Consider the following 25664-nt stretch of genomic DNA (forward strand, 5'->3'; position numbering starts at 1 on the left):
TGATGACATCTTAAAAGTCCTCATCGTGCGGCGCCCTCCACACTCCAACAATCAGAACATCTCGTAAACCCATAAAATCCAAACTAATAGCAATGAATATTCAGTGACCTAGAATACTAATTATTGTCATGAATATTAATGCCATCGGACTTGCTTTGGTCCCCCTCTTCCTCCTCCTCCTCCTCCCTGTTGTCTGTCTTTCTTTTCTCCCGTGCACTTTTTTTCTCCCCTTCTATAGCCACAACACTTTAGGGTAGAGGTCCGGTAAAGTTGTATAACGGGGAACCTGGAAATCCACCTTAAATCCATATCTTGTCTATGCAAGGCTACAGCATTGTCTGAGCACCCACTTTTGATTTCTTTGTTTTACCTCTCGCACCCCCCCCCCTCTCTTTCGCTCATCACTTGTCTTGCTGTCTCTCACCCCCTCTGTCACACTTTCCACTCAGCTGTGCACTGGAGATGTTTCATAATGAGTGTTTAAGAGGGGGTTCTGTCCTCTGCGACTGTGGTGGGGGCAATAAGCAGATCTTGATTAACGAGACCGTGGGGGGGAAGGGGTAACAGCAATGCGGTTATGTGCACCCCCCCAACCCCATCATTGAGAGGAGCTCCTCTCTAGGCATCCTCCAGCTCGCAGATTAATAGCTTCGCAGGACGCATTTAGGATACATTGCAAAGGTTTCTATCTAATGGGTTCAGCCATTTCCTCTTTGAGTGACAGGCGCGGGGAGTAATCGGCTGTGCAGAATGGCAGCACATTGCTAGTACTTAAGTGTACATTATCCCTGTTGTGTGTCCTGCAGAGGCTGTTTATCAGGATGCCTCTCGCAGCCGACAGGCGCCGACTGACGCTGCTCTTGCTGTGGCGGGAGCAAGTAAATGTGAGAATAATAATAATAAAAATTGAGGCAAAGAACTGGGGGAAAAAACCTATGGAGAAGGAAATAGGCGTGTGTGTCTGAGAGACATAACGTGGTGTAAGTTGGGCTGTATATATGGGATGACTGGACTTCGGATGCAGTAGCATTTTCTTGCTTATTTGCAGCCTTGTTGTATCTGTCCTTTCTGGTTTTGCTTCAATTTCACACCCTAAAACTCCTGAGAATCTTCTACGTTCTCGGTTGGCTCCTAGCTTCATCTGTAGGGGGAGCTAAAGAGTGTGCAGGCATTCTTGCACCGTAGACTCACACTGCACGATCTACCACTATACACCATGTCCCATAAATAAATCAATTTCAGAACTCGGATGCAGTGGACTTTGTCCGCCATGAATTTTCTTATGGATATGACAAGAGCCCACGGGAGAAGCTCAGCAAAATCTCCTTTGTGGAATTCTCCAGAATCCAAAAAAGGCATTACCCCTGAAAAATTATAAGGGTCCACAGTGAAAGCGCATGCAGTTTAGCCTCCAGACTTGGTGGTTACTAAAGTTTACAGTAGCGTCTACACACTGTGCAAAATAACTCTGCAGTGCCAATTGCAAATATTTCAGTCTATGCTGTGAATTCACACCACAGATTCTACCCTTTGCAATGATAAGCGGAAACAGTAGCCAACCCGCAGTGACAACAGTATGGGTACAATACAATTTTGGACGTTTGTTTGCCCTGACCAAAATTAGGAAATTTTAGTTTTCCTGATTTTCTGTTCTAGGAAGTCAGCTGTATATTTCCCTGTGTCCCCTGCTGTGTTCCAGGAAGTCAGCTGTATATTTCCCTGTGTCCCCTGCTGTGTTCCAGGAAGTCAGCTGTAGATTTCCCTGTGTCCCCTGCTGTGTTCCAGGAAGTCAGCTGTAGATTTCCCTGTGTTTGATACTCTTTATTTAGAGTTACGTTTCAAAACCATTGTACATACATGGAAAGGGGAGGCTGAGCTTACATATGGTCCTTGGGAAAAACAACTAAATTTCTAGAATACAATCCATACACAACAACCATAGATATGACAGCACATGAACTGGTGGAGTCCATGAGGGGAGGGACAGGAAGAGAGAATAGCGGAAAGGTGGGAAGAGCAGCAGGAGGAATCCAAGAAACAAAAAATCCCTAGAAAAGAAATGAAAAGATGAGAATATGTCTGGGGGATACTTGGCAGGTGCTTCTAGTTTTTAATTAGCCACCTCAAGGAGCATTAGGTAATCTCTGGAAGTCCACTCAATTATACAGTATTTTCTTCAAATTTTTTTACGAGTCTTGATGGAGTATGTAAGATTTCCCATGCTCATCGACCTTCAAAATCCAGGGAGCCTGGGAAGTTTGGCCTGGTACCAGCAATGGGGAATACAGGTTTGTGCTGCCATAACTAGGAATCTAAGTAAAGAGCACTTGTAGGTATGAACTGTGGACTCAAAATTATGGAGCAAGAACATGGCAGGGCCCAACCACTGCAAGGTCCCTTTGACCTGCTGTGGGTTTCATTGACCTCTGTTCCAGAAGTTTAATGCAGCTTTGGCTGTAAGGCCTTATACACACGCCTAATACGGTTTCACTGACCAGACACTTGTGAAAAATGAAGTTTATGAGGGACATTCACATGTTTGTTTGTTTTTTGCATCAATCATTTATCTTCATTGGTTTTAAACGGAGATGTTTTTCCCTGTCTTGTGAATAAGTCCTCATACTTGATGTAATACAGGATAAGGGCAGGATCTGTAATGCAATGAAAGTATAAAGTGACTCTACTTTTTCTGTAGAAATATTTTTAGTGTACCGTATATACTCGAGTATAAGCCAAGTTTTTACGCACAGTTTTTGTACTGAAAAGCCCCCCTCGGCTTATACTGGAGTCAAGCAATGACGCTATGCGCATTGCAAGGGCGCTATGACCAGCCGCAATAGTAATGTATAGAATCTCCCATAAAAACCCCAGCCCTCAAGCTCAGGGAAGGGGCAGACAGACAACCAATCAATAAGTCAATAAGTTTTCCCAGTTTTTTGTGGTAAAATTAGGGGCCTCGGCTTATATTCAGGTCGGCTTATACTCGAGTATATACGGTAAGCAGTAAAATTGTCTTTAAAGATGGGCACACACTTTGTTTCTTTCACTTATTTTTACTGGGGTTTATTAAATTAAAAAGACCTCAAAAATGAATTTTTAATAAACTGGACACAGGGATATATTCTGCTCTCTATATGTCCACACCCTTTACAGCTTTGACAGTTTCTGCTGAGAATCCAATAGAACCTCTACTGCCGTTGTGTCATTTTTTTTTAGGTTCAAGCTTCTGTGGGGATCAATCTGTAGTCACTAGGGGGCGCTTACTGCATACTGTCTCATTATTGCATTTAATATGCTATTAGATAATAAGTGCACCATCCGTTTTAAAGATATAAGGCTACATATACATAACATGTGCATGTGTTGGGTCCGTGGATGAACAGTACAAATATGTGCCACTTGTGACCCCAATGCCTCATTCACTGCCTTGAAGGGGTTGTCCAGGATATTTACAGTCCTATGAAAAAGTTTGGGCACCCCTATTAATCTTAATCATTTTTAGTTCTAAATATTTTCGTATTTGCAACAGCCATTTCAGTTTGATATATCTAACAACTGATGGACACAGTAATATTTCAGGATTGAAATGAGGTTTATTGTACTAACAGAAAATGTGCAATATGCATTAAACCAAAATTTGACCGGTGTAAAAGTATGGGCACCTCAACAGAAAAGTGCCATTAATATTTAGTAGATCCTCCTTTTGCAAAGATAACAGCCTCTAGTCGCTTTCTGTAGCTTTTAATCAGTTCCTGGATCCTGGATGAAGGTATTTTGGACCATTCCTCTTTACAAAACAATTCAAGTTCCGTTAAGTTTGATGGTCGCCGAGCATGGACAGCCCGCTCTCAAATGATCTGAAAACAAAGATTATTCAACATAGTTGTTCAGAGGAAGGATACAAAAAGTTATCTCAGAGATTTAACCTGTCAGTTTCCACTGTGAGGAACATAGTAAGGAAATGGAAGACCACAGGGACAGTTCTTGTTAAGCCCAGAAGTGGCAGGCCAAGAAAAATATCAGAAAGGCAGAGAAGAAGAATGGTAAGAACAGTCAAGGACAATCCACAGACCACCTCCAAAGAGCTGCAGCATCATCTTGCTGCAGATGGTGTCACTGTGCATCGGTCAACAATACAGCGCACTTTGCACAAGGAGAAGCTGTATGGGAGAGTGATGAGAAAGAAGCCGTTTCTGCAAGCACGCCACAAACAGAGTCGCCTGAGGTATGCAAAAGCACATTTGGACAAGCCAGCTTCATTTTGGAAGAAGGTCCTGTGGACTGATGAAACAAAGATTGAGTTGTTTGGTCATACAAAAAGGCGTTATGCATGGCATCCAAAAAAAAACTGCATTCCAAGAAAAACACTTGCTATCCTCTGTAAAATTTGGGTGAGGTTCCATCATGCTTTGGGGCTGTGTGGCCAATGCCGGCATCGGGAATCTTGTTAAAAGTTGAGGGTCGCATGGATTCCACTCAGTATCAGCAGATTCTTGAGAATAATGTTTAAGAATCAGTGACGAAGTTGAAGTTACGCCGGGGATGGATATTCCAAGACAATGATCCAAAACACCGCTCCAAATCGACTCAGGCATTCATGCAGGCCATCCCAGTCCCCAAACCTGAATATCATTGAACATCTGTGGGATGATTTGAAGTGGGCTGTCCATGCTCGGCGACCATCAAACTTAACTGAACTTGAATTGTTTTGTAAAGAGGAATGGTCCAAAATACCTTCATCCAGGATCCAGGAACTGATTAAAAGCTACAGGAAGCGACTAGAGGCTGTTATCTTTGCAAAAGGAGGATCTACTAAATATTAATGTCACTTTTCTGTTGAGGTGCCCATACTTTTGCACCGGTCAAATTTTGGTGTAATGCATATTGCACATTTTCTGTTAGTACAATAAACCTCATTTCAATCCTGAAATATTACTGTGTCCATCAGTTATTAGATATATCAAACTGAAATGGCTGTTGCAAACACCAAAATTTTTAGAACTAAAAATGATTAAGATTAATAGGGGTGCCCAAACTTTTTCATAGGACTGTATTTATTTTTTTTAAATTTTAAATAAAACAAAACACTTGCCACCTGTCCTTGGTTCTCCGGTATCTCTCAGCGCAGTCCAGTCCTGTTGCTCTGATGTTGTCTTCCGGCAGAAGTGACCTCTTGATGGCAATCAGCAACCTCAGTGAAGGACACGGGACATCACTACCTGCGACATCCCCAGATCTTCTCCTTAGGCCGCTGATTTTGACTTGGACCTACAGCCATTTACACAGTCCCATGATAATACATATGTGTTTGTGTATAGGGCCACAGAAATACGTAAATGAGTCAGGGTGCTAGCCATGAAACACACTCACAATGTGCATGGTAATGTGCAAGAAGCCTTAAAGGGATTTTCCATGACTGTACTTAAGATAAGCCATCAGTTTTAGATTGGCTGGGGTCCAGTTGTGGAGATCCCTACAGTTCAGCTATTTCCTGGAGTATGCAGCCCCTGAATTGGTTACACTATGTTCATACTAGCGTTCGGGTTTCCGTTCTATGGGTCTACTTGGGGACCTGAAAAATAGAAACCCAATCCACTTAAAAAGAAATGACCTATTTCACGCCACATTTTTCAAGTGGAACAGGGAACACAGTGATGGAGCACCTGTATGAACATAGCATTACCTGCTGGGCGCTGCCCTGCTCATTCAGTTTAGTAGCGGCAGTTATCGTTGCTGAATGGGTGTCCAATAGAGATGAGTGAACACTATTCGAAACAGCCGTTTCGAATATCACGCTCCCATAGAAATGAAGGGACGTAGCCGGCACGCGGGGGGTTAAGCGGCCGGCTGCCGGCAAAGTGTGCGTGCCGGCCACTTCCATTCATTTCTATGGGAGTGTGCTATTCGAAGCGGCTGTTTCGAATAGTGTTCGCTGATCTCTAGTGTCCAATAGACTTGAATGGGCCACTACTTCAGTAGTTTGATGACCACTGCTACTAAAAGTTTAGAGAGTGAGCAGTGCAGCACCCATCATGTAAGGAATGATATCTGCATACCATTTGTCATCACTTTTATCTACAAAATTTAACTCTTTATAGTGATTATAGCAAAATGAAAGAGATTTCCCATTTACTTTGTAGTTGCCCCCCTGCCAGTCCCCACCATCAGCTGCTTCCTGTATGTTTGCTCTGTATCAGCAGGGAGCCTAGCTAGAGATGACACCAGCAGTTTACAGCCCTCTACTACACTAAACTACACATGGACTATGGTTCCAGAAAATAAGCTATGCTGGATATAAAACCATGTAAAATCAATTTTTTTTTGTTGAAAATTATATAAATGTGTAGCCCCTGTGATCAGAAGAATTAGATAATCTAATTCTAATATGTTTATATCCAACAGTGTATATAAAAACTATTTTTAGGTAAAAGAAGCAAAATTTACATTTTTTTTCACATTTTTTAACTTTCTTCCACTTCTAGCGAAAAAAAATGTAAACTTGGCTAACAAATAATACTACTTATTTTAAGCCTTATTTGTCCTGAAAGAAACATGGTAAAATAGTTGAGATATGCAAAGCCATTAAAAAGATATTGCGGTATAAAGGGATGTGTACCAAAGTGCTAAATTTGGCCTGAGCATTGGAGCATCAACGATGCTTGGTCATGAAAGGGTTAAAATCCAGCTGGAATTCAGAGTGCTGGCCTAATTTATATTTCTTTTTTTTCTATTTTTGTGACTGGTAATGGTCAGAGCATTGCGCCCCTATTCATTTTCAATAGTGCAGTGTAACACCGTGATCTTTGTATATGAAGCAACTGTTTTGGCAAAAGAGTCAGTGTAGTCCTAGTCTTAAAGGGGTTGTCCCGTCTCACCGTTTCAGCAGTTTGCCTGTCGTTTCTTCTTCTCACTTGCTGTATTTCTCCCCTCCCCCTCACTCTTGCTGAACACTGAAGTATCACAATACTTATGAACATGCTTGTAGAGAAGGGACTCAGTGTTATCTGTGTGTTTACATAGAGGGATAACAGACTCGGCTTTATCAGCAAAATGCAATTAGCTGAACTGATTGTCCTGCTAGCAGAGCAGTGAGTGATGTCACTTGTCCTATTACACAGGTCCGCGGTTATGGTAATACTGTGTTAACAGCAGGAGGAATAAGTTCACCTAGCAGGCAAACAAAGCTGCATTTCTAGAGCAATATATTTAGGAAAAGTCTTTAATTTACATGGTGCGAGCCTAACAGTAATTCTCATGATATTAGCCTCACAGGGGGTCCTCTCAGTGCTGCCCTAATTCTAAAACACCTATTCCAAACTTTCGCCTTTCTTTTGCCTCTACGGTCATCAGTCAGGAAGTTACTGGTGAGCAACCAATTGCTAGCCATTGTGTGTTTGCACCCAGTTATGGAGCAACATAGGGATTAGTACATGTATCTGCCAAAATACAACCCCAGTGCAGTCAGCAAGAGGTGCTGCCAGGCATGAAGATGTCACCTTACTAATGGTATAAACCTGGTTTGGTCTCAAGTAACAATAAATCTGTAATACAAGTGTAGGGAAAGTATTTTTTCTTCTTGCTACATGTGTCTTTTTATGTATGGTCAGTTCATTAAGGCTAATAATCCTCTCTGGTTTTCATTGCAGGAAATGTTACAAGCAGCACATCAGTTACCCAAATGGCCAGTGGTCAAAGTGGCATTAGCCTTGGCTCTTTCAGCCGCCTAGACGGTATGCATCAACGTTCTTACTCTGTGTCCAGTGCCGATCAATGGAGTGAAGGAGCTGTCCTCGCAAATTCTGCCATCAGCAGCGGTAAGTACATTGAAAGTCCATAGAAACTCTTACCGACACATGAGCCACACCCCACCGCATCTTACGTTATATCATAGTATTTTCATACATGCTCTTTTCCTTCATGCTGTGCCTAACAAATATATATATATATATATATACATATATATATATATATATATATATATATATATATATATATATATAAAGAATATAATAAAAATATAGCAAACCATCTAAATCTGTAGTATATTATAGTATAGTATACACTACACAAATGGAATCTCTGGGCTGATCTCTGACAGCAAGATTCTTATCACATGTCCTTGGAGATGGACCACACCTAAAAGAGCGTTGTCCTAACCATCCTTTACTAGAAAACTTTTAGATTATATTTCCAATAGGATGGCATTAAGAACTGCATTGAGGCACTCTTTAGTCTTTTGTCTCCATGCAACATTTAGCCTAGAGTTACAAGGCAACGTGTAGTCATAGAGCATTAGGATGGCACCAGTTGCACCTGAGGATAGTAAATCAGGTTTGGATTTTTGCAATTGTTGTGTTGCAGCAATTCACAGGATGCCACATTCACTTTCATTAGGTATGGTATAGCAGAGCTCATTGTGCTCTTATGTAGCAAGACTACAAGTCTCCATGCAGCCCAACCCTTAATCTTCCATGTAATCCTTCCTCCATTGGCTGACTGACTGACTAACATCCATGAGTTACAGCTGCTTGGAAACACCATTCCCTGCCCACACGTGTCCATCATACAAGTGTCCTTTATTATAAACTACATCCTCTGTAAGTAGCTTTCGGTGTAAAACCTATATCATTGCTATACAAGCCAGGTTGTGAAATGTAAGATATATAACCATATCATTATGTAGTGTATGTATATATAATTCACCGCTGTTCCTGCACTGTTCCCTTTAAACCGCCAAGCAATGAGGTTATTAATGTAAGGTAGCGACTTTTAGCTGTAATTTGCACAAATTCTCTGGTTCCGGAGCAAAGATTTTCTCAGGAATTCAGGTGATGCAGACAGCAGAGGTAGGAACGTGGCCGTAACCCCATTGAAGTGACAGTCGGGGACGAGGCTTTAAGCTTCTTCCAAGAGAAAGACACTAGAAAGGGAAAGATTCCTCCAAGTGACAATCTTGTGACGGGGAACGGAACAGAGGGAAAGAGAAGAGAGACGTCTTCAGAGGCGCAAGAAATAATAACAAGGATTCGTGCAGCCAAAAAAAGACAGCCGTGCGTTGAGGGAGGGGGGAGGGTTTGAAGATGTCTCCTGTGAGAGACGCTATTTGTGAGCATTGTCACAGAGGAACAATACAGTCTGCAGAGAGCCCAGAAAACGGCTGTGTGTGTTTTTATTCATCTAGATCAGGAACCTTAAAAGCAAAGTGTAACCTTCTTCTCTCCTGTTAATTCCACTGCAGTGCTCTGAGGGGGAATTCAGGGGGCTCTCTTTTAGGAGACGGGCTTCCATGTACATGGAGTATACATTAGCACAGAGTGTGGCTGCTAACATTGTACACTACCTTGTATATTTCTATATAGCTCCTTTTAACTCCTCTAGATAGCCAAAATCCCAGTTTTGCAACATTTCGGGTAGAACTTTAACTTTCTTGAAAATCTCAGTCAATGGAGCAACCGACTATTTTTTTTTTTTTTCACCTTTCATAAACTTATTTTATAAATTCATGGCTCGCTTTTCTGCTGGTAGAATTTTTTTTGTCCGTTTATCTAAGTACATTGGTGGCTTGTAGCCATTTTAGGGCAGATGGATGTCATAAGGGTGGGCCCTCAAGTTTATAGTGAAGCAGAGGGCAACAAATATGGTTTTTCACTCTGGATGACTGGAGCTGTCCATTTGTTACATGGATGGACATGCATGTTAATGGTTGTGGTGTAATTCTTACCTGTAATCCCCTGTAACCACCTACGACTGCCACTACTAAAGAAGTCATCAGGAGACCGCGTGATAAGACAACCCCTTCCACATTGGCATGTATACCTATGATGTATGTCAGGTCGTGTTTGATATTATTTTCCTGATATGACATTTCAGAAGAGAAACTAATCTTTTTAAGGTCTTATGCATATGACCGTAGTACATTGACTGACTGTAAAACCAGATTTGTATTCCACAAAAACATATCCACATTGCATCAGTGTATCATCCCCTATCACTGATCCTATACAGACAGGAATAAGACCTGCTCCATATTCTGTGGATTGCTTCTACGGCCCGGACATTGATTTTGTACAGATTATGTATATGTACATAGGCCCATAGAAATGAATGGGTTCCGAAACTACGCGATCTGCCCCATATGTAGAAAACATCTGCGGTTATGTGCATGCCATTTTGGAATGTGCTTAAAAAAAACAAAAAAAAAAACAACACTTTTTGGCTTTGGCATCACGTTGCGGAAATGCAGCAGTTTTTTTTTATTTTTGTAGATTTAGCTGTTTGGTTTTTTTATCCAAAGTTAGAAGTGGAATGAGAAGGAATGAAAAAATTGGAAAAAAAAAAGCAGCAAAATCTGCAAGAAAATTCAAGACATTTTTCTTCAACAAAAATGCCCATCAGACCGTCATTTGTTGCATCTTATACACCGTTGTGCTCATACATTATCATACATTCCTGTGGACACTGAAGACTTTGTCCTACTTGACCTCCGTGAAAATAGTACGGGCTAAATACTGCCTAAGCATTGTTAAAAATATTTGTAATCTAACATGCCATATAATAAAAAAAAAAAAAAAAATCCCTAAAATCCCATTACTACCCTGGTAAATTTCTTGGCGTTCCACCACCTTTCGTTCTTTACTTGGCCGCTGTGGTGATGTCACATGGACGAGGGGGCGCTGTGGTCTCAGCAGTGTAAGTGGCTTTCCTAGGCTGGCCAGACTTGATGCGCATTCATTAGATTTTACGATGAATGATTAAAGCTGAAGCCAGACATGGCAGAAAAGCTGCGGGGTTTTTTTTGTTGAAAATTTGGCCGCGGTTATTGGAGCCGGAGTCCAGAATTTCTTCAAAAGATATGGAAAATATGACGGAAGTCCTGATATCTCCTGCCGAATACAATTCTGTTTTCGGCTCAAAAAACACAGCAAAATCTGCAACCAAAAAAATGCAGCATATCTGCAACATGTGGCCTTAGCCCTACGAGCATTATCCTCAGCACTAGTAGAATAAATTTAGCCATAATTGTTGACTATTTCCTTTTTCTGATGAAACTGGCCATTATTGTCAGATGTATAATATTCTTGTTGTCTATCGTGCTAAAGCTATAAGACGCCAGTGGCCATACTGGTCATGGTCCTGGAGAACGTGATGGCGCACGGAGTTGCACAGATTTCCTTGGCTTTTTCTGTTTTGCCAACTTTAACCCCTCAGATACAGCCTTGAGAGGCTTTATGTATTCGCTAGGAGTTAACTGCAGCAGCGTAAAAAACTCATCAGGAACATGACAAAAAGGGAAATGAGGAATAATCAGGTACTTGGCAATGCGAGAAAAATGATAAATGCACCTGATATTCCCTTGTAATAAAACTTTTTTTTTTTTTTCTAAAAGTGCCCCCCACCTTCTCCAGGCAGCGAATTCAGCGTCTCAGCCCCCCCACTTTCTGACGGATCGACGATTGTCGTTCCGTACTTTTAAGTTTTTTTTATTTCCTTTTTTTTTTTGTCATTTACATCAAACAAGTAAGATCCTTTTAATTTAAACTTTCTCTCTTCCCTTTCATTAAAAGGTTCCGAATGTAAAAGCTCTGTGTTAATGTGCGTGTGATATCAGCGGGGACGGAGAGACAAGTTTTTCTCTTGTTTCTTCTTGTTCTTCTCTATCTTTGGGATTTAAATGTTCTTCTTTGCGAGTGAATATGCTGCTTATTGTCCCCGCTTTTTGTCCAAGACAAAATAACACACATCGGGTCTTCATTTTATTTTCTGATTTCAATGCTCTCGTCCCCCCTCCTCGCATTCAATTAACGGCATGCATGGGGGGCAGAGTAAAAGGATCTTATTTTTTAAGCAGTCTGTGTTTCCCTGTGGCTCCCGCCTTTGAAAGCCGCTCTGAACGTTTCCTAATTAGATAAATTACTTTATCTGAAGGACCACAAAACAGGAGGTGCTGGTAAAGGAAAGAATGTCAGAGCGAGGTCTGGGGGGGCATCAGGGGGAGGAGGCAGGAGTTGGAGGGTCTGATGTCAGCTCCTTCCCGCTTTTTGCCGGCTGTGTGGTATCTGCTACCTGACTTGTAAAATTAGCTGTCTTGTATGATTTGTCAGTAGAGCGGTGAAGCTCTCAACCAACTCCAGGCATTGAAATGATTCCTAGGTGCGATAACTCCTTCACTGCCAGAGCACCTGCAACCTGTGCTAGTTTAGGAGCCCTTGTGCATTGTGGACAAGAGGTCAGCCAGGACCTATTCTCCTCTGATCGCACAATAGCCGCTCTGTCCCCACTGGCCTATCTTCTCACAGGACCGTGCAGGTGGTGGACTCTCCAGACCAAGATGTACACGTCCTACAAATGAAGCATGGGTGCAGGGCACCCACAACATGGTATAAGATATCCTGCACAATTATATTAATATTCTGACCATTTTATACACTTTAGTCCTTCCTGATGGTTTGAAACTTCCTTGTCATCCATAAATTAGTTTGGTGGAGTTGCCTCTAGACGTGTAGATAAAAAAAAAAGTTTTCAAGTCTAAAAGTATATTAAATAATTTTATTTTATGTGTATTCTCAGTATGGGAATACCTGTGCCACGCATTGTTATAACCTTTGTATATATTAGCCCCCTGGACTCAGTACAAGTGGTGGGTGACAGAAGGATACTGTCCATGGTGAGATCCATGCTGGAGAACAACTCCCATCCCATGTATGAGATTATGATAGCACAGGGCAGTACTGTTAGTGACTGACTGCTTCACCCCAAGTGTGATAAGGAGCGCTACCAGAGATCCTTCCTCCCAAGTTCTATCAGGCTGTATAATCTACATCAGGCTAAGCGAAGATCACTCCGCACAGAGAACTAAATGATCCTGAGTCTTTCTTTTCTTTCTAGTTGCTATGACTCCTAGTATCTTTTCTATCTGCTATTCTGAGCTTGTATGTGTCTTTCTGGTAATATATTACTGTATTATCCATGCTGCTGTAACACACTAAATTTCCCCATGGTGGGACCATTTTATCTTATCTTAACACGGTTAGGATTCTGTCAGAGTTTAGGCATAAGTTACAAACCCACCAAAAGCGCTTCATTTAAACCCAAATCGCCAACCAGTAGGATGCTACTTAACCCCTTTAATACTGTTACCGCTCTCTTTCTGCACTGTGACGTTTGGATGTATTACCTGCTCCATAGGTTGTCTGCAATTTTACATGTAGTTCTCATATATGTTGTGACCAGGCATAGACCCCCAATACACATAAATGAAATGTTGTGTGAATATGCTGATTTTGTTGGGACCATGTGAATCTCATATGTATGGGGGTCTCTTGTATATCGGTCATGATGAGTCTTATCATGTTTGATCCCGTTTTCTGTCATTAGTCTATCAGAGGCTTACTCTCTTTTCCCCATTAAAACCACATATACACTCGGGCAGACTGAACATGCTTGTCTATGAGGGGTGAAATTGAGGAGTTGGTCCAATGTACATTCAGATGGTGACTGTCAAAGGAATATTGGAATATCAGCCATACCCAGTACCGACACCTTTAGCCTCTTGATTCAATGACTGCAATTTGCAGTATAGTATCCTTCTACTTTCATAGTTCCGGTTCATTCTGTAGGGGTACTTAGATTAGAGGTACGATTTATCCCCCGCTTTGTATGCATATATGCGGTTGGTGCGAAGGGCGCTGTACGCAAATTCACAAGTGCGCTTCTAGTGTCACCGCAGCTCGTCCTGTAATCTGGACTCTTGCCTTCCCAGGCAGCTGTTTTGCCAGGCTTGGGTAGAATACAGCATCTGGTGTAAATGGGTTGCCAGTACGATATGTGGTATCTTGTCAGCGGAGATAAGTTGCCACATCTAAAGCTAAAGGAACGTATAATAAGTTATGTGTGTCCTTGAGCGCAGGCCAGTGACGGCAGTGATCACTTGGAGGGTTCATTTCCCTGCACTAAATTTATGGGAATGTTATTTTATACTTGCTCATCACAAACACCGAACTGCACGGAACAGCTGCCCACAGGAGAGGGGTATATTTTGGGAGAGGGTGTAACACGTTCTTACAATGGCAATAAAATAGGATGGAGGGTGTGAGATGATATCCATAAAAAACTGATGCGGCACAGCCTGGACGGACCACGTCTCCCCATCCCATCCCCTCCCTCTCTGCATCTTTTATATATCTGTCAGCTTTTTCTTATTTCTTTCTATTCGCTTCTCATTGTTTTATGAGCAAGCTGTTCCATTCTTCCGTGTCTGTTGTGTGGTAGACACATTCACTATCTCCTTTTTCTTTCCCTGAAGGATCAGGCCATTTCCTAGATCTGTTTTATCTGTTTTGTAAGATCTTTGAAGAATAAAACAGCAATATGCAAGTTGGTTGTATTGTGTTACGTACCAGTAGAGCAATACAAGTGGATTAGGTGATTATAACAAAGACATCTTAATTCTTTCAATTTTTAGTTAAGTGTATTTCATGTGTGGTGGAGAATATATTGGCACCTGAAGGTGTCCATAGACATTGAGATATCTCATCAATACCTGCGGATAGCCCTCACATTTCCCTATGAAAACTTGAAACAATCAGAAAATTATTAAAAGATTTTTCAACATTGGGAATCTCATGGTCTTCAGAAGCTCCTGTTATCTACCCAAACACAACCTCATGGCTGGCATGATGGTCTTTTCATGTCAAAGAATTTCCCTTCTTATGGCTGACTTAAAGGGGTTGACTCATGAAGATAACCCTATATGAAATAGAAACCAAACTCATGATAAGCGAGTGCCACAGGTGTACCTTCAGAAATTCCCTGTGGGCAGCTGTTTTAGGCAGGGAGCATGCAGTGTTACATTAATGGCCATTCAGATCAATGGTGGTCCATGTAATACATAGATGGCATGAGTCCACCATTGCACAATGCGTTTTTTTAGCAGCTCTGTGCACTGGGTCACTGAGGCAGCTGTGACCCTACTCTGTGAAGTCCTTATATCCCAAAACCTTTCCATGCAAAACATAAAAAGATCACGTAATAGTAAACTAAAAGTTAGAGAGACAGCCCGAGTTTGGAAACGTGAAACATGCAGACTTGAAGAAATGATATAGAAAAATCGGGACAAATGTAGAGCACTACTGTCCATGTAATACATAGATGGCATGAGTCCACCATTGCACAATGCGTTTTTTTAGCAGCTCTGTGCACTGGGTCACTGAGGCAGCTGTGACCCTACTCTGTGAAGTCCTTATATCCCAAAACCTTTCCATGCAAAACATAAAAAGATCACGTAATAGTAAACTAAAAGTTAGAGAGACAGCCCGAGTTTGGAAACGTGAAACATGCAGACTTGAAGAAATGATATAGAAAAATCGGGACAAATGTAGAGCACTACTGTAGCAGAAAGAATCCGAATGCAAAAATGCACTATAAAAGCCGTATTTATTAGGTTCCAATGACAGTGAGTTAAAATAAGACTACGCGTTTTGACGTTTTGGTGCCTTCATCATACAGTTCACCACCCTACCAGGTTTGGTGCCCGGGTAAGAGCTGCAAACGTCACCACTGAGTCCCTTTGAGGTCTCATACATGGGCACCAGGCACCACCCTTTTTTATTTTAGAAATCTAAAATGAACATACCTTCTTTCTTCCAAAATCTGTGAACAATCAGGACACTTCCCTACATCAGGGGTCAGCAACCATTGGCACTCCAACACTACAACTCCCAACATGCTCCATTCACGTACATGGGATTTCCAAAACCAGCAGAGCAAGTAGGCATGCTGGGAGTTGTAGTTTATTAACAGCTGGAGAGCCAAGGTTCCCTGCCCCTTCCCTACCCGATAGCCGGTCCCTTCTGAAGTCTCTAGGTTCATCTGGTGTTCATCTATTACTGTATAGCGACCTTAATCAATGTTCACATGTACATTGGCGCCTCCGCTTTTCTTTAGTTGGTGTACTTTCATATATTTTAGCGCATGATTCAAGTTTTTGAGGATTCTTTGTATATTTTTGATTCACAGATACTGGCCTGGGCGACTCTGTGTGTTCTAGTCCCAGCATTTCCAGTACTACAAGTCCCAAATTGGATCCACCTCCATCCCCACATGCAAATCGAAAGAAACACCGCCGGAAGAAGAGTACTAGTAATTTCAAGGCTGATGGGTTGTCCAGCACGGCTGAAGGTGAGATGACTGCTCCATCACCCGGCTTCATGTCTGCAAAGTGTTTTGCCTTTTTTCCCCACTTTGTCAATATTGAACATGGTGACATAGTTATGGTAGAGCAAGTGGCCTGATATAATCCCAGTAACGTTTCTGACCTCACTACTTTGCATAGACCTTGGTTATAAAACTTTGTTTGTGTAGTCATTCATATACTTTATATGGCTGTCTCAAGACTGCTATACACATAGGGATTCGGCATCTGCCCTTGTTCTAATGTGTATGGTGCAACCCAGCACTGAATCTTAGGAGATGAGGAACCATAGGAGATGAGAGGTACATGCCAGTGGCGTTCTCCTCTCTCCCTGTTGAAGGAAACTTGTTTGGTTGGCCGGTCCAAGGATGCATGTCTGTGGGGGGTCAGTACAGATGACTTTGTGCCAAACAAGCCAACAGTAAGTATATGTTATGTATAGCTGGATTTGTATAGCAAAGACGTCCTGAAATGGGGTTGCTAAAAAAAAATTGGAAATACAATACTAATATACTGTCCAAAGATAAAACCAAAAAAATTCAGCATGGTATTTAGCCTTGAAAGATTCAATGATAGGGGTCAAGCAGCTAAAAACCTACCATTCTAGAGTCCCAGTGTTTACCTTCAATAACTATGCAGAATGTAAAGAAACTCCATATTCTGTTCATTTCATTGGATGTGGCTCTTGCTACTCATTGGATCAATGCTGGCCCCATCTGATTGTTTTGTCAAATGATTATGAGAATGTGAAACCTAACGTTAAAGGGACTGGATATGATGCAATTGATCTGTCAGCAGTATGTTATAGACCTGAAGGAACTGAACAAATTGAACAAATGAAACTCAGCTTTGAAAAGATGGAGTATAACTTGTCATTTATTGATCTAAATCCCTGCTCATTCTGGCCCCAGGAGTCCAGTGGGTGGGGTCCTGTCAGTAGTTTACATCTTTCCCTTTATGAGTGTGCATACAAAGTTAAAGGGGTTGTGCTAGTACAGATGGTTATCATCTCTCCTCAGGATAGAGCATTTGTGTCTCATCAATGGGGGTCCGTCCACCATGTCCCCAGCTATCAGGAGACGTAAAGTCCCTCTGCATGGTTGTATGACCAGGGCTCTATTCGCTGCCGACACTGCAATCTCCAGCACCCCCTTAGAAGTGAATGGAGCACAATTCACGCAAAGCACTCTGACATTTCATTCACAGGGAATGCAGGGGAACTTAAAACTATTTATCTCTGGATCAATGTGGGAAAGGGAGTAGTTGGAACCCCCCAGTGATGTGATTAAGGGATCAGTGTTTGTAGTGGGACAATTCCTTAAGGCTAGGTTGCTGGGCTCTCCATCGTTTAGGTCTACCAGGAGACCGTAATGACGGAGAGCCGGTCTGCTAAAACAGCAATTACCCGTGTACCCCATAGACTAATGGGGTACTCCAAGTTTACACCGTTTTTAACCAGTGGAGAGAAAAGTCCTCTGTGCAGCCAACAGAGACTCTGCCATAGATGTGAACCTAGCCTTAACTGTGAGTCATGGATCAGGTCTGCCCACAGGGCTCCAAAACCCAGAATACATAGATTCAGATGAATAAATTACAGTAAATTCACATCTACGTCCATCTATCATAGGAACAGAAGAATGGCAAAGACGGATCCATCATATGACACACAGAGCCTGACACATCCTATTGTCTATAATGGGGTTCACGGGGTATCTTTTATGGTACCCATCATTTTACCGGCCTTTTTCCTTTGCAATTTGAAACTGATTTGATGATAGGGACTATTAATAGGGACCCTAACGCAAATGTGAACATACCCTTATAGGTTATATCAGCTCCTCCGGCTCTATGACACGCTGCTGGCATATTGGCGCGCCTTTTTAGTGTGGCAGGTTCATGGTGCTGTAGATGTTGCCTGGCACACTTCTCATTTGGGGCAGTGCCATCTGTAGAGGGTCCGGTGCTTCAGTGATCACAGCTACTTATAAAATTAAATCCCTCTAATTAACCCTTTGAAATGTGATCCCTGCCTGTCCGGTCTGTGGTGGCAGGTTGTGCAGGGTCCCATGTCCTGTCTGCACCTGGTCACCCTGTGTGGTCACTCTGTGCACCTGTAGAAGACCATGCGGGATTCTCCATAATTACTGAGAAATAAGATAAGTGAAATCCTAGTGTCACACTCATTGATTTCTCTATCTGTGCTGAGGTGCCACCGTGAACTCCGCCATGGCAAAGTATGTAATTACGTTACAAGGAATACAGAGCCTGTAATTCACGGATGTCAATTGCATTTTTAAAGGGCCAAAATGGTTTTATTGGCATAAATGAAATGGATGAACCAATAACCGCGGCATCTGTGTGAAAGCAGCAATATTCTTAAAATGCGCACTTTTTCAAACCCTTTAAACGCAGTTGTCCTCCTCTTGTGTATACATATCTTACACAAAAGGGTTTTACATCTATTGTATACAGGCCAGCATGTCTACCTGTATTATACACGGAGCGGAGTGTCTATCTATTATGCACAGTACATTGTGTGTCTTTGTGTGTGTGTTTTCTATAAAGATCAACCAGGGTGTTATTGTATTATACGTGGAATGCCGCTATGTGTTTCAGTGTTACACAAAGAACAGTGTGAGTATTTGTAAGGTGTGCTGTGCCAAAGGCAAGAATTACCACTCGTCTTCATCTGGACACTCTCCTGGTCTATATGTTTTGCCGTCTTTTATAGCATCAATTGTTTGCAGTTTTCAACAGGGCCCATACAGTGGATGCAAAAATGACCATCTCCTATTAGCTCTGTTGTAAGATGCGTAGTCTTCACCTCTTCTGTCACTTCTGTCTTAAATGCCCTTGTATGCCACTTCCCTTTCTTCTCAACCTTCAAGTGTCTGTTCTCTTTCTTTACAAACCCTAAATACAGCTTCCCTCTATCTTCCTTCATTTTTTTGCCTCCTCCTTAGCCCCTGTTTTTTCCCCATCTTCCCCATCCATCGTGCATTTCTCTTATCACCTTCAGTATTTTTTTTTCTATTTCTTACTAGCGCTCATTTGGAGTCCACAGGTTTTTTTGTCCCCCTTTTTGTAGTTTCAGTAATTTTTCTTTTGAGGGGGACCTTTTGGTTCTTAATCTTATACTTAAGCTGGCCCTATACATTAGTTGTATTTCAGCCAAGCTGCTGATCCCATCTAATATACACAGTCCAGACACATTAATGTGACCACCTGTCAAAATCCAGAATAACCCCCTTTGGCAGAGCGGACCGCTGCGAGACGTGCAGGAAGAGAGGGGATGTTGTGATGATGTTCAATAGGATGTTCGGCCATGTCGACTCCAGTGCCGTGGCCAGCTGCGCTAGGTTGCGCCGTTGAATATCCATGGCGTGAACAACCCGATCGAGGTGGTCCCACGGATTCTCAATTCGGTTCAAGTCCGGGGAATTTGCTGGCCAAGGGAGTGCGGTAAACTCATCCTGGTGCTCCTCCAACCACACACCTACACTGCGAGCTTTATGACACATCGCATTGTCCTGCTGGTAGATGCCATCATCCTGAGGAAAAACAATTCGCATGTAGGGGTGAACATGGTCCGTAAGGATAGATGCATACTTGTGTAGATCCATCGTGCGATCCACAATGATGAGTGCACCCAGATGGCTGATGACACGTGCCTTCTGCGATCGGTTATTGTTGACATCAAAAGTAGGCTGTGGTCACATTAATATGACTGGACTGTGTATATGGGATCCAGCCAACTTCCCCGATGAGAGATGTTGAGGAAGATACAAGCCCAATCGTTTTGCTCTTGGGGAAATAAGATGCCTCCAGAGGTGTCTGGCTGTGGTTTACACCCTTGTTCCCATTGAGCATGCACTTGTATGGAGTACCTGGATATATAGCCGTCTGCCATATGTACAGGCGGCCTTAGAGTGCTTTGTACCCATCTCTCCCTTCTTGACATCATCTTAAAGGATATGTACGTTCAGTCCTATATTTTTCCCAATACATTCTGTTCTCACTCATTTTCATTTCGATATGTTTCCGCTCCATGTTTTCCTGCCCCTAAGTCGCTCTTCCTTATCTATTGCTCCAGTTGCTATCTCACCGTTTCTTACTTTATTTCTCCGACAGTTTTCACTTTCCCTTTTTTCCCCCATGTATTTTTTTTTTTCATTACAATGAAAGTATATCATTCTAAGTACTGGGTTTGTGTTACATGTCAGCTCTTCACGTCTTTCTGTTATATGACAATACATGTGACAATTTCCAACAAAGACAAGGCCGTCTGCCAGTAGTATTTATTATATTGTTATTACAATGGAGTCCAATGATATGGAGCCCTTGCAGATTGCAGCGTATTGTATAATGTAGGTGTAGATGAAACTTCTACAGTATAAGATGCTCCACTTGTAAGATGAGCCAGTGTTCAGTGTATATACTGTATGTACCACTTGTTATATAATGCACAAAGTATATAGCCAATATTGCTCAGTCTGTGTAAGACAATGAGCATCAAATTTATATATTTTTTTTACTTTTGTGCTGGATGGATTACTTGGTGTGCAAGGAACTACATCTGTCTTGTATAACTGTACTATGAATAGAGGAAAATTGTTGGGTTTTCCATACACATAGTATATATGGTTTATATATCAGTCTGATAAAGCAGTATGTGCAGCTCTATTCCATTCTAAATAGAGTGCAAATCTGTAGGGGGCGCTTCATGTATTATGACCTGCCTTAAAGTAACCCTCTAGACTTCCCCATACGAGGGTGCGTTCCCCTTTTACTCACTGTTGGTTTAGTAGTCTGTATTATATAGCGATGTGATGGAAGCGCTCTCCATGAACTGATGTCCTGGGGTTAGACTTGTGCTTATACTCTACAGACAGAAGAGGTGGAGCTGCAGGCGACTGGGACAAAAAACTGAATCTACTGTATTATGAGAGGAGGTGTTTCTCAGACTACTTGTCCTACAGGTAGTCACGGATCACACCTCTGCCTTAAAGGAGTATTTCTATCCTAAGAGGTGTTCCCCTCTCTATAAGACAGAATATAACCTGCACATCGGTGGGGTCTGATTGCTAAGACCCCTACCAATCCCCGAGAATTTAGTCTACTATTCTGAATGGAGAGATAGTTTGGTTGGCGCATGCAGCTCTCCTTTTATTTCAATGGGAATGCCAATAGCTGTGTGATGGATTTCATCTAAGTAAATGGAACATTGCATGCACCAGACGGACCACCGCTCCATTCAGTATAAAGAATGAATCTCCTCTGTTCTCCTGAGTTGTCAGACCTCCATGAGCTGCAAGTTATCCCTTTACAAGGAAATTTCCCTTTAATGGACCTTCACAAAAAAAGCAAACCACAAGATCTCAAGTTATTATCTCCTGTAGTGCTTGCTTTTCCAATGTATTCATGGTATTTTAGTTAGAAAAGAACACCTCTGTCTATCACCTAGAGGACAACCCAGTATGTGTATGGCTTCTGGGCACCAGGAGTAGTGTGTATATCTGCACTTGGAGCAGTAGGGCACAAGAGGCGCGCCCATGCCACCACATGGGTATGTTGTGTGATGTGTACAGGGCAATAATCACTAACTTTCTATTCATATATAAGGTTGCTGAGATTTAACCAGTGTTTATAACAGAAATCCTTATGATACGCCTTTCAAACCTTAAGGCCCCCTCTGTCTTTCTGTCCTTCTCTCCTTTCTCTTTTCCCCATTTATTTTCTTTTTCTCCGTTTTCTCCTTACCTTTTGCTCTCTGGATGCAGCTAAACGCAAAGCATGGAAACTAAATCGTGTTGGCAGCCTGCGAAATGTTTACAGCGGCAACGCCAACACAGAAGGTAACACGTGCCCCACACTGAGGCCCCCTCTGACCCTGCTCTCTGCATGTGCTCCCCTACTTTATTTGCATGTCTTCCCCATTGATGGCACTGCTTCTTCTTCTGTCAGTGGTTTTGTCCTTGTTCCTCTGCTGCTCTCATCTCATTTCCAGGAAATTATGTGCCGCATCATACCCAGTGAAGAACAGTATGCCATTTAGAGATAGACCGCCCATATGTAGCTAGCCATAGCCTATTCATGCCCATGTACATGTGACCTTTCTGTAATCGTTGTCAAATTTTGCATTTGGCTTGAAAGCGCATTAAACAGAAATCATGGTTTCGAGCAGCGCGTTCATTGTTGGTTGTGCAGTATATATAAGAAAACGTGCATAGGGCTTCTTCATGCCTTAATGTACGTTTGGCCATTCTGTCAGTGAATGGAGTAATGTGCTGTGCATGTTTCACTGAGTATTTTGTCTTTGGTCTTCAGTTATCAAGGTTTATCCAAATGATATATATTTATCTGTGCAAAGAGGGTTTTATTCTTCCAGGTTGAGAATGGCGCATACCCAGAAATCTGCTTTTTGCTCACTGCCTGGACCTATTTCTGTTTTAAGCTGTTTCAAAATATCTGAAATATCTGCTGGGTCTTGCTGGGCAATCTGTTCTCTGGCTGTATAAGCCTTCATATATTACTATTATGTTTTCTGTCGCTAATAGCCGCACTATGGCTGCAGAACATTTAGACTTTCTCTCTGGCGTGTACAATGCAGAGCTGACTGACCCCCTCCCCTATCCATTATCACTACTAATACTGGTTTATTTACATGTAATTCTGCCAGGAGTAACTCACACACAGCAGATAAAAATCAAAGTGAGCACCTTATAGGAATTTCAGGGACACTGGACTGCAAATCCAGGTTATGATGTAGCTAAAAAGATCTGTGCACAGAATAAGAGAAATCTGAGCGCAATAAGGAAAGCTGTTTGCTATCTATGAGTAATATGCCATCAATAATAATACAAGCAGCTAGTCAGAAGTACTTAGGACTCTCTTTGCACTAACTGTGAGCCGTCAGAAGCTACAGACTCCTCTCTGCGCAGTGTGGAAACATGCAGAAACTTTGAAGGAAGATCTGCCTTTCCACCTCCACTGCCTGTGTTCTTTCTTGAGCGTGTTGGTTTCTAAAGATGGACCTTCTCTGATAACAGGTAGTGAACAGCAAAATAGGCAGGGGCCCCAGCTTACCATGTGTTATTTATAATACCGGTTTTGTAGAGAGGCCTTTGAGCCACTGATGCCACCCTACCGCTCCTTCCTCTACAGCTGCGCCGCTGGAAGAAACTTCATAGAGGTTTTTAAGGCAGAAAGCAGCAACTTTTTAACACAGAGTGCATGACATTTTGGTCCAGAATCACATGGTCTATTAAATGAGAATAGGTTGTCTGAAAAACTTGTGACCATTTAAGTTCTGCATTAGTGTCAATGTAGATAAGAGTTGACCCACAGTGGACCTTTATCAGTTCTCCAAAGGACAATGTCTGATTGATGGTAACCACTAGAATAGAGGTTGTGAGCCCCCTGTTCCTCCACATGATATAGCTGGAGCTGAGGTGGATTGTGTGCCGTGCCATATCTGGCTTTTGCTTAGAAAAAAAAATATGCAACAAAAAAGCTGCTTTTCCGCAACATGGAGCCTCAGCCTACATGGCTTACTTCCATAGTAGATGAGGTTGGATGAAGACATCAGTCCATCAAGTCCAACCTATCACCCTACAATCCCTACTTGGCAAGGTGGTCTGCATTTTCTTGTTACTGACCCCTAGAAAATGACATAATACGTGACCATAATTTTTGCTTGTCCATGTACCAGGCTGTCACAGGGACAACTAGCACAAACTCTGAAGGAGAACCTGCCGATATTCTTGACATGTCTGCTTTGAATAATTATTAGTATTCCCTGTGAAATAAATCGTGTATTATGCAGTCCCTCTGTTATTCCTCCTAGAAATTCTTCTTGTCTAAAGGATGTGCCCCTTCACTGTCAGGGTGTACAGGAACGTACCCCTCATGACAACCTGTTGTCAAATTTTTCCTACATTTCTAGTAGGAGTAACAGAGGAACAAAACAACACAAAGTTCAAAATTATTTCATGTGCAATTCAAGTACTTATCAAGGAGAGAAGAGGGGACAACCCTCCTTTATCCGAGTAAAGTGTTCAATTGGGTTTTCTGGCCCCAAATTGAATTTTCATATCGATTTAGTATGCGGTCTACGTGAATAGATCATGAGTATGAAAAGTCAATTTGGGGGTGGAAAACCCCTTTAATGAATCCTTGTTATCCAAAAAGAAATGGGGTATTTTTAAGTCTTCTGGGTGACGAGTTAAAAGAATATGGACGACGCAGTCCTTATAGGGTCGGTCTGTGGTCTCTGTTCAGATGGCGTTGGAACTTTTAGTCGTCTTCTGTGGCGATTTATACATGTCTGAAGCCAAGAATAATAGCAACAGTTAATGCATTGTGAAGCTATGCGCCATTATACACAGATCATTAGCACACTACAGAGATATCGCTCCATATTAAGCCCTGTTTTAACCCTGATAGGGAGCGTCGCAGCGACTCCTCACCGCCCCTTGTACAGTACACGCTGTTACACCGCTCTCATAGGAGTTAATGGACGCTCTTTAGATTTAATTATTAAAAAGACCAAATAATGAAACGAGGAACTTCGTTTCCACGTCCGCGAAAAAAAGCACCATAATCCAGATGCTGAAATCTTTTGCAAAAGCTATGACATTGGAGATGGCATTTTTCCTATGTCTCGTGGACTTCTTGTCAGTAACCTTATTGAAGAGACCACAGGGAACCTATTGACCCCTAAAATGACAGAAAATGATAACAAAAGGGACAATGAGATGGTGTGATAAAAGAGAAGATGACAAGGTTACCTACAGCATCAAGCATCTTTACAGCTGTCATGATAGAAAAGTCCTATGTATGTATGGTGTGTGTGACATAGCATGTATGTTTGTATGACACTACATATAGGGTGTGTATATAGGTATATTTATATAGAGGGTTACATAGGCTGACCTGTATAGATGTCGCCTTTCTCAGCTCACACAGCGGTGCTATATATAAGTATATATAATCATATGTATTAGCGTTTCTAGGTATATAGCGGGATTATTTATACACGCAGTAATATATATTACATACACACTCGCATAGAGTGTCTGTGGTTGTGTGTGTCTGTGTAATGTGTTCGTATCAGGTGTAATGATCTGTAGCCAAAAACAATTGTGTTCTGTGACATTTAAGTAACAGCTTTTTAATTTGTTTTTTGTTTTTTTCCCCCCTCTCCCTTCTCCACTCTCCCGCGTCTTTCTCTCGTTCCCGAGCCTTGATGCCCTCCCCCCGTCTCTCCCCCGCTGCTCTTATGGCGGACGCCATTTGCATGCGCAGGCTGCCGTTTTGTTAAAGGTCAGAGAGGTCAGGGGTCACAAATTGACTTGCTGGATCCCGGTTGGGGGACGCGTCATGCCGCCTTTTGGTTAATAAAAGATTGGATTTTTATTTATTTAAGATTTCCAGTTCAGCCTCCCTATGGCTTAACTCTTCATATGCTGGATGC

At 42.1% G+C, this 25664-nt stretch overlaps 1 protein-coding gene across 8 annotated transcripts in view; it reads left to right on the forward strand.

The window, feature by feature from the left end:
- The window catches only part of AGAP1 (ArfGAP with GTPase domain, ankyrin repeat and PH domain 1), a 307085-nt gene that overhangs the window by 248350 nt on the left and 33071 nt on the right, over nt 1-25664 (forward strand). For 5 of the 8 annotated variants that reach the window (XM_075283916.1, XM_075283915.1, XM_075283917.1 and 2 more), the window contains 3 exons: nt 7647-7814; nt 16015-16176; nt 21970-22044. In XM_075283916.1, the coding sequence (XP_075140017.1) occupies nt 7647-7814; nt 16015-16176; nt 21970-22044 (405 nt within the window). The remainder of the gene's footprint in view (nt 1-7646; nt 7815-16014; nt 16177-21969; nt 22045-25664) is intronic. The other 3 variants (XM_075283918.1, XM_075283913.1, XM_075283914.1) reach the window with 1 other exon arrangement.

The sequence above is a fragment of the Leptodactylus fuscus genome, chromosome 8, assembly GCF_031893055.1.
Source record: "Leptodactylus fuscus isolate aLepFus1 chromosome 8, aLepFus1.hap2, whole genome shotgun sequence".
In the NCBI taxonomy this organism is placed as follows: Eukaryota; Metazoa; Chordata; class Amphibia; order Anura; family Leptodactylidae; genus Leptodactylus; species Leptodactylus fuscus.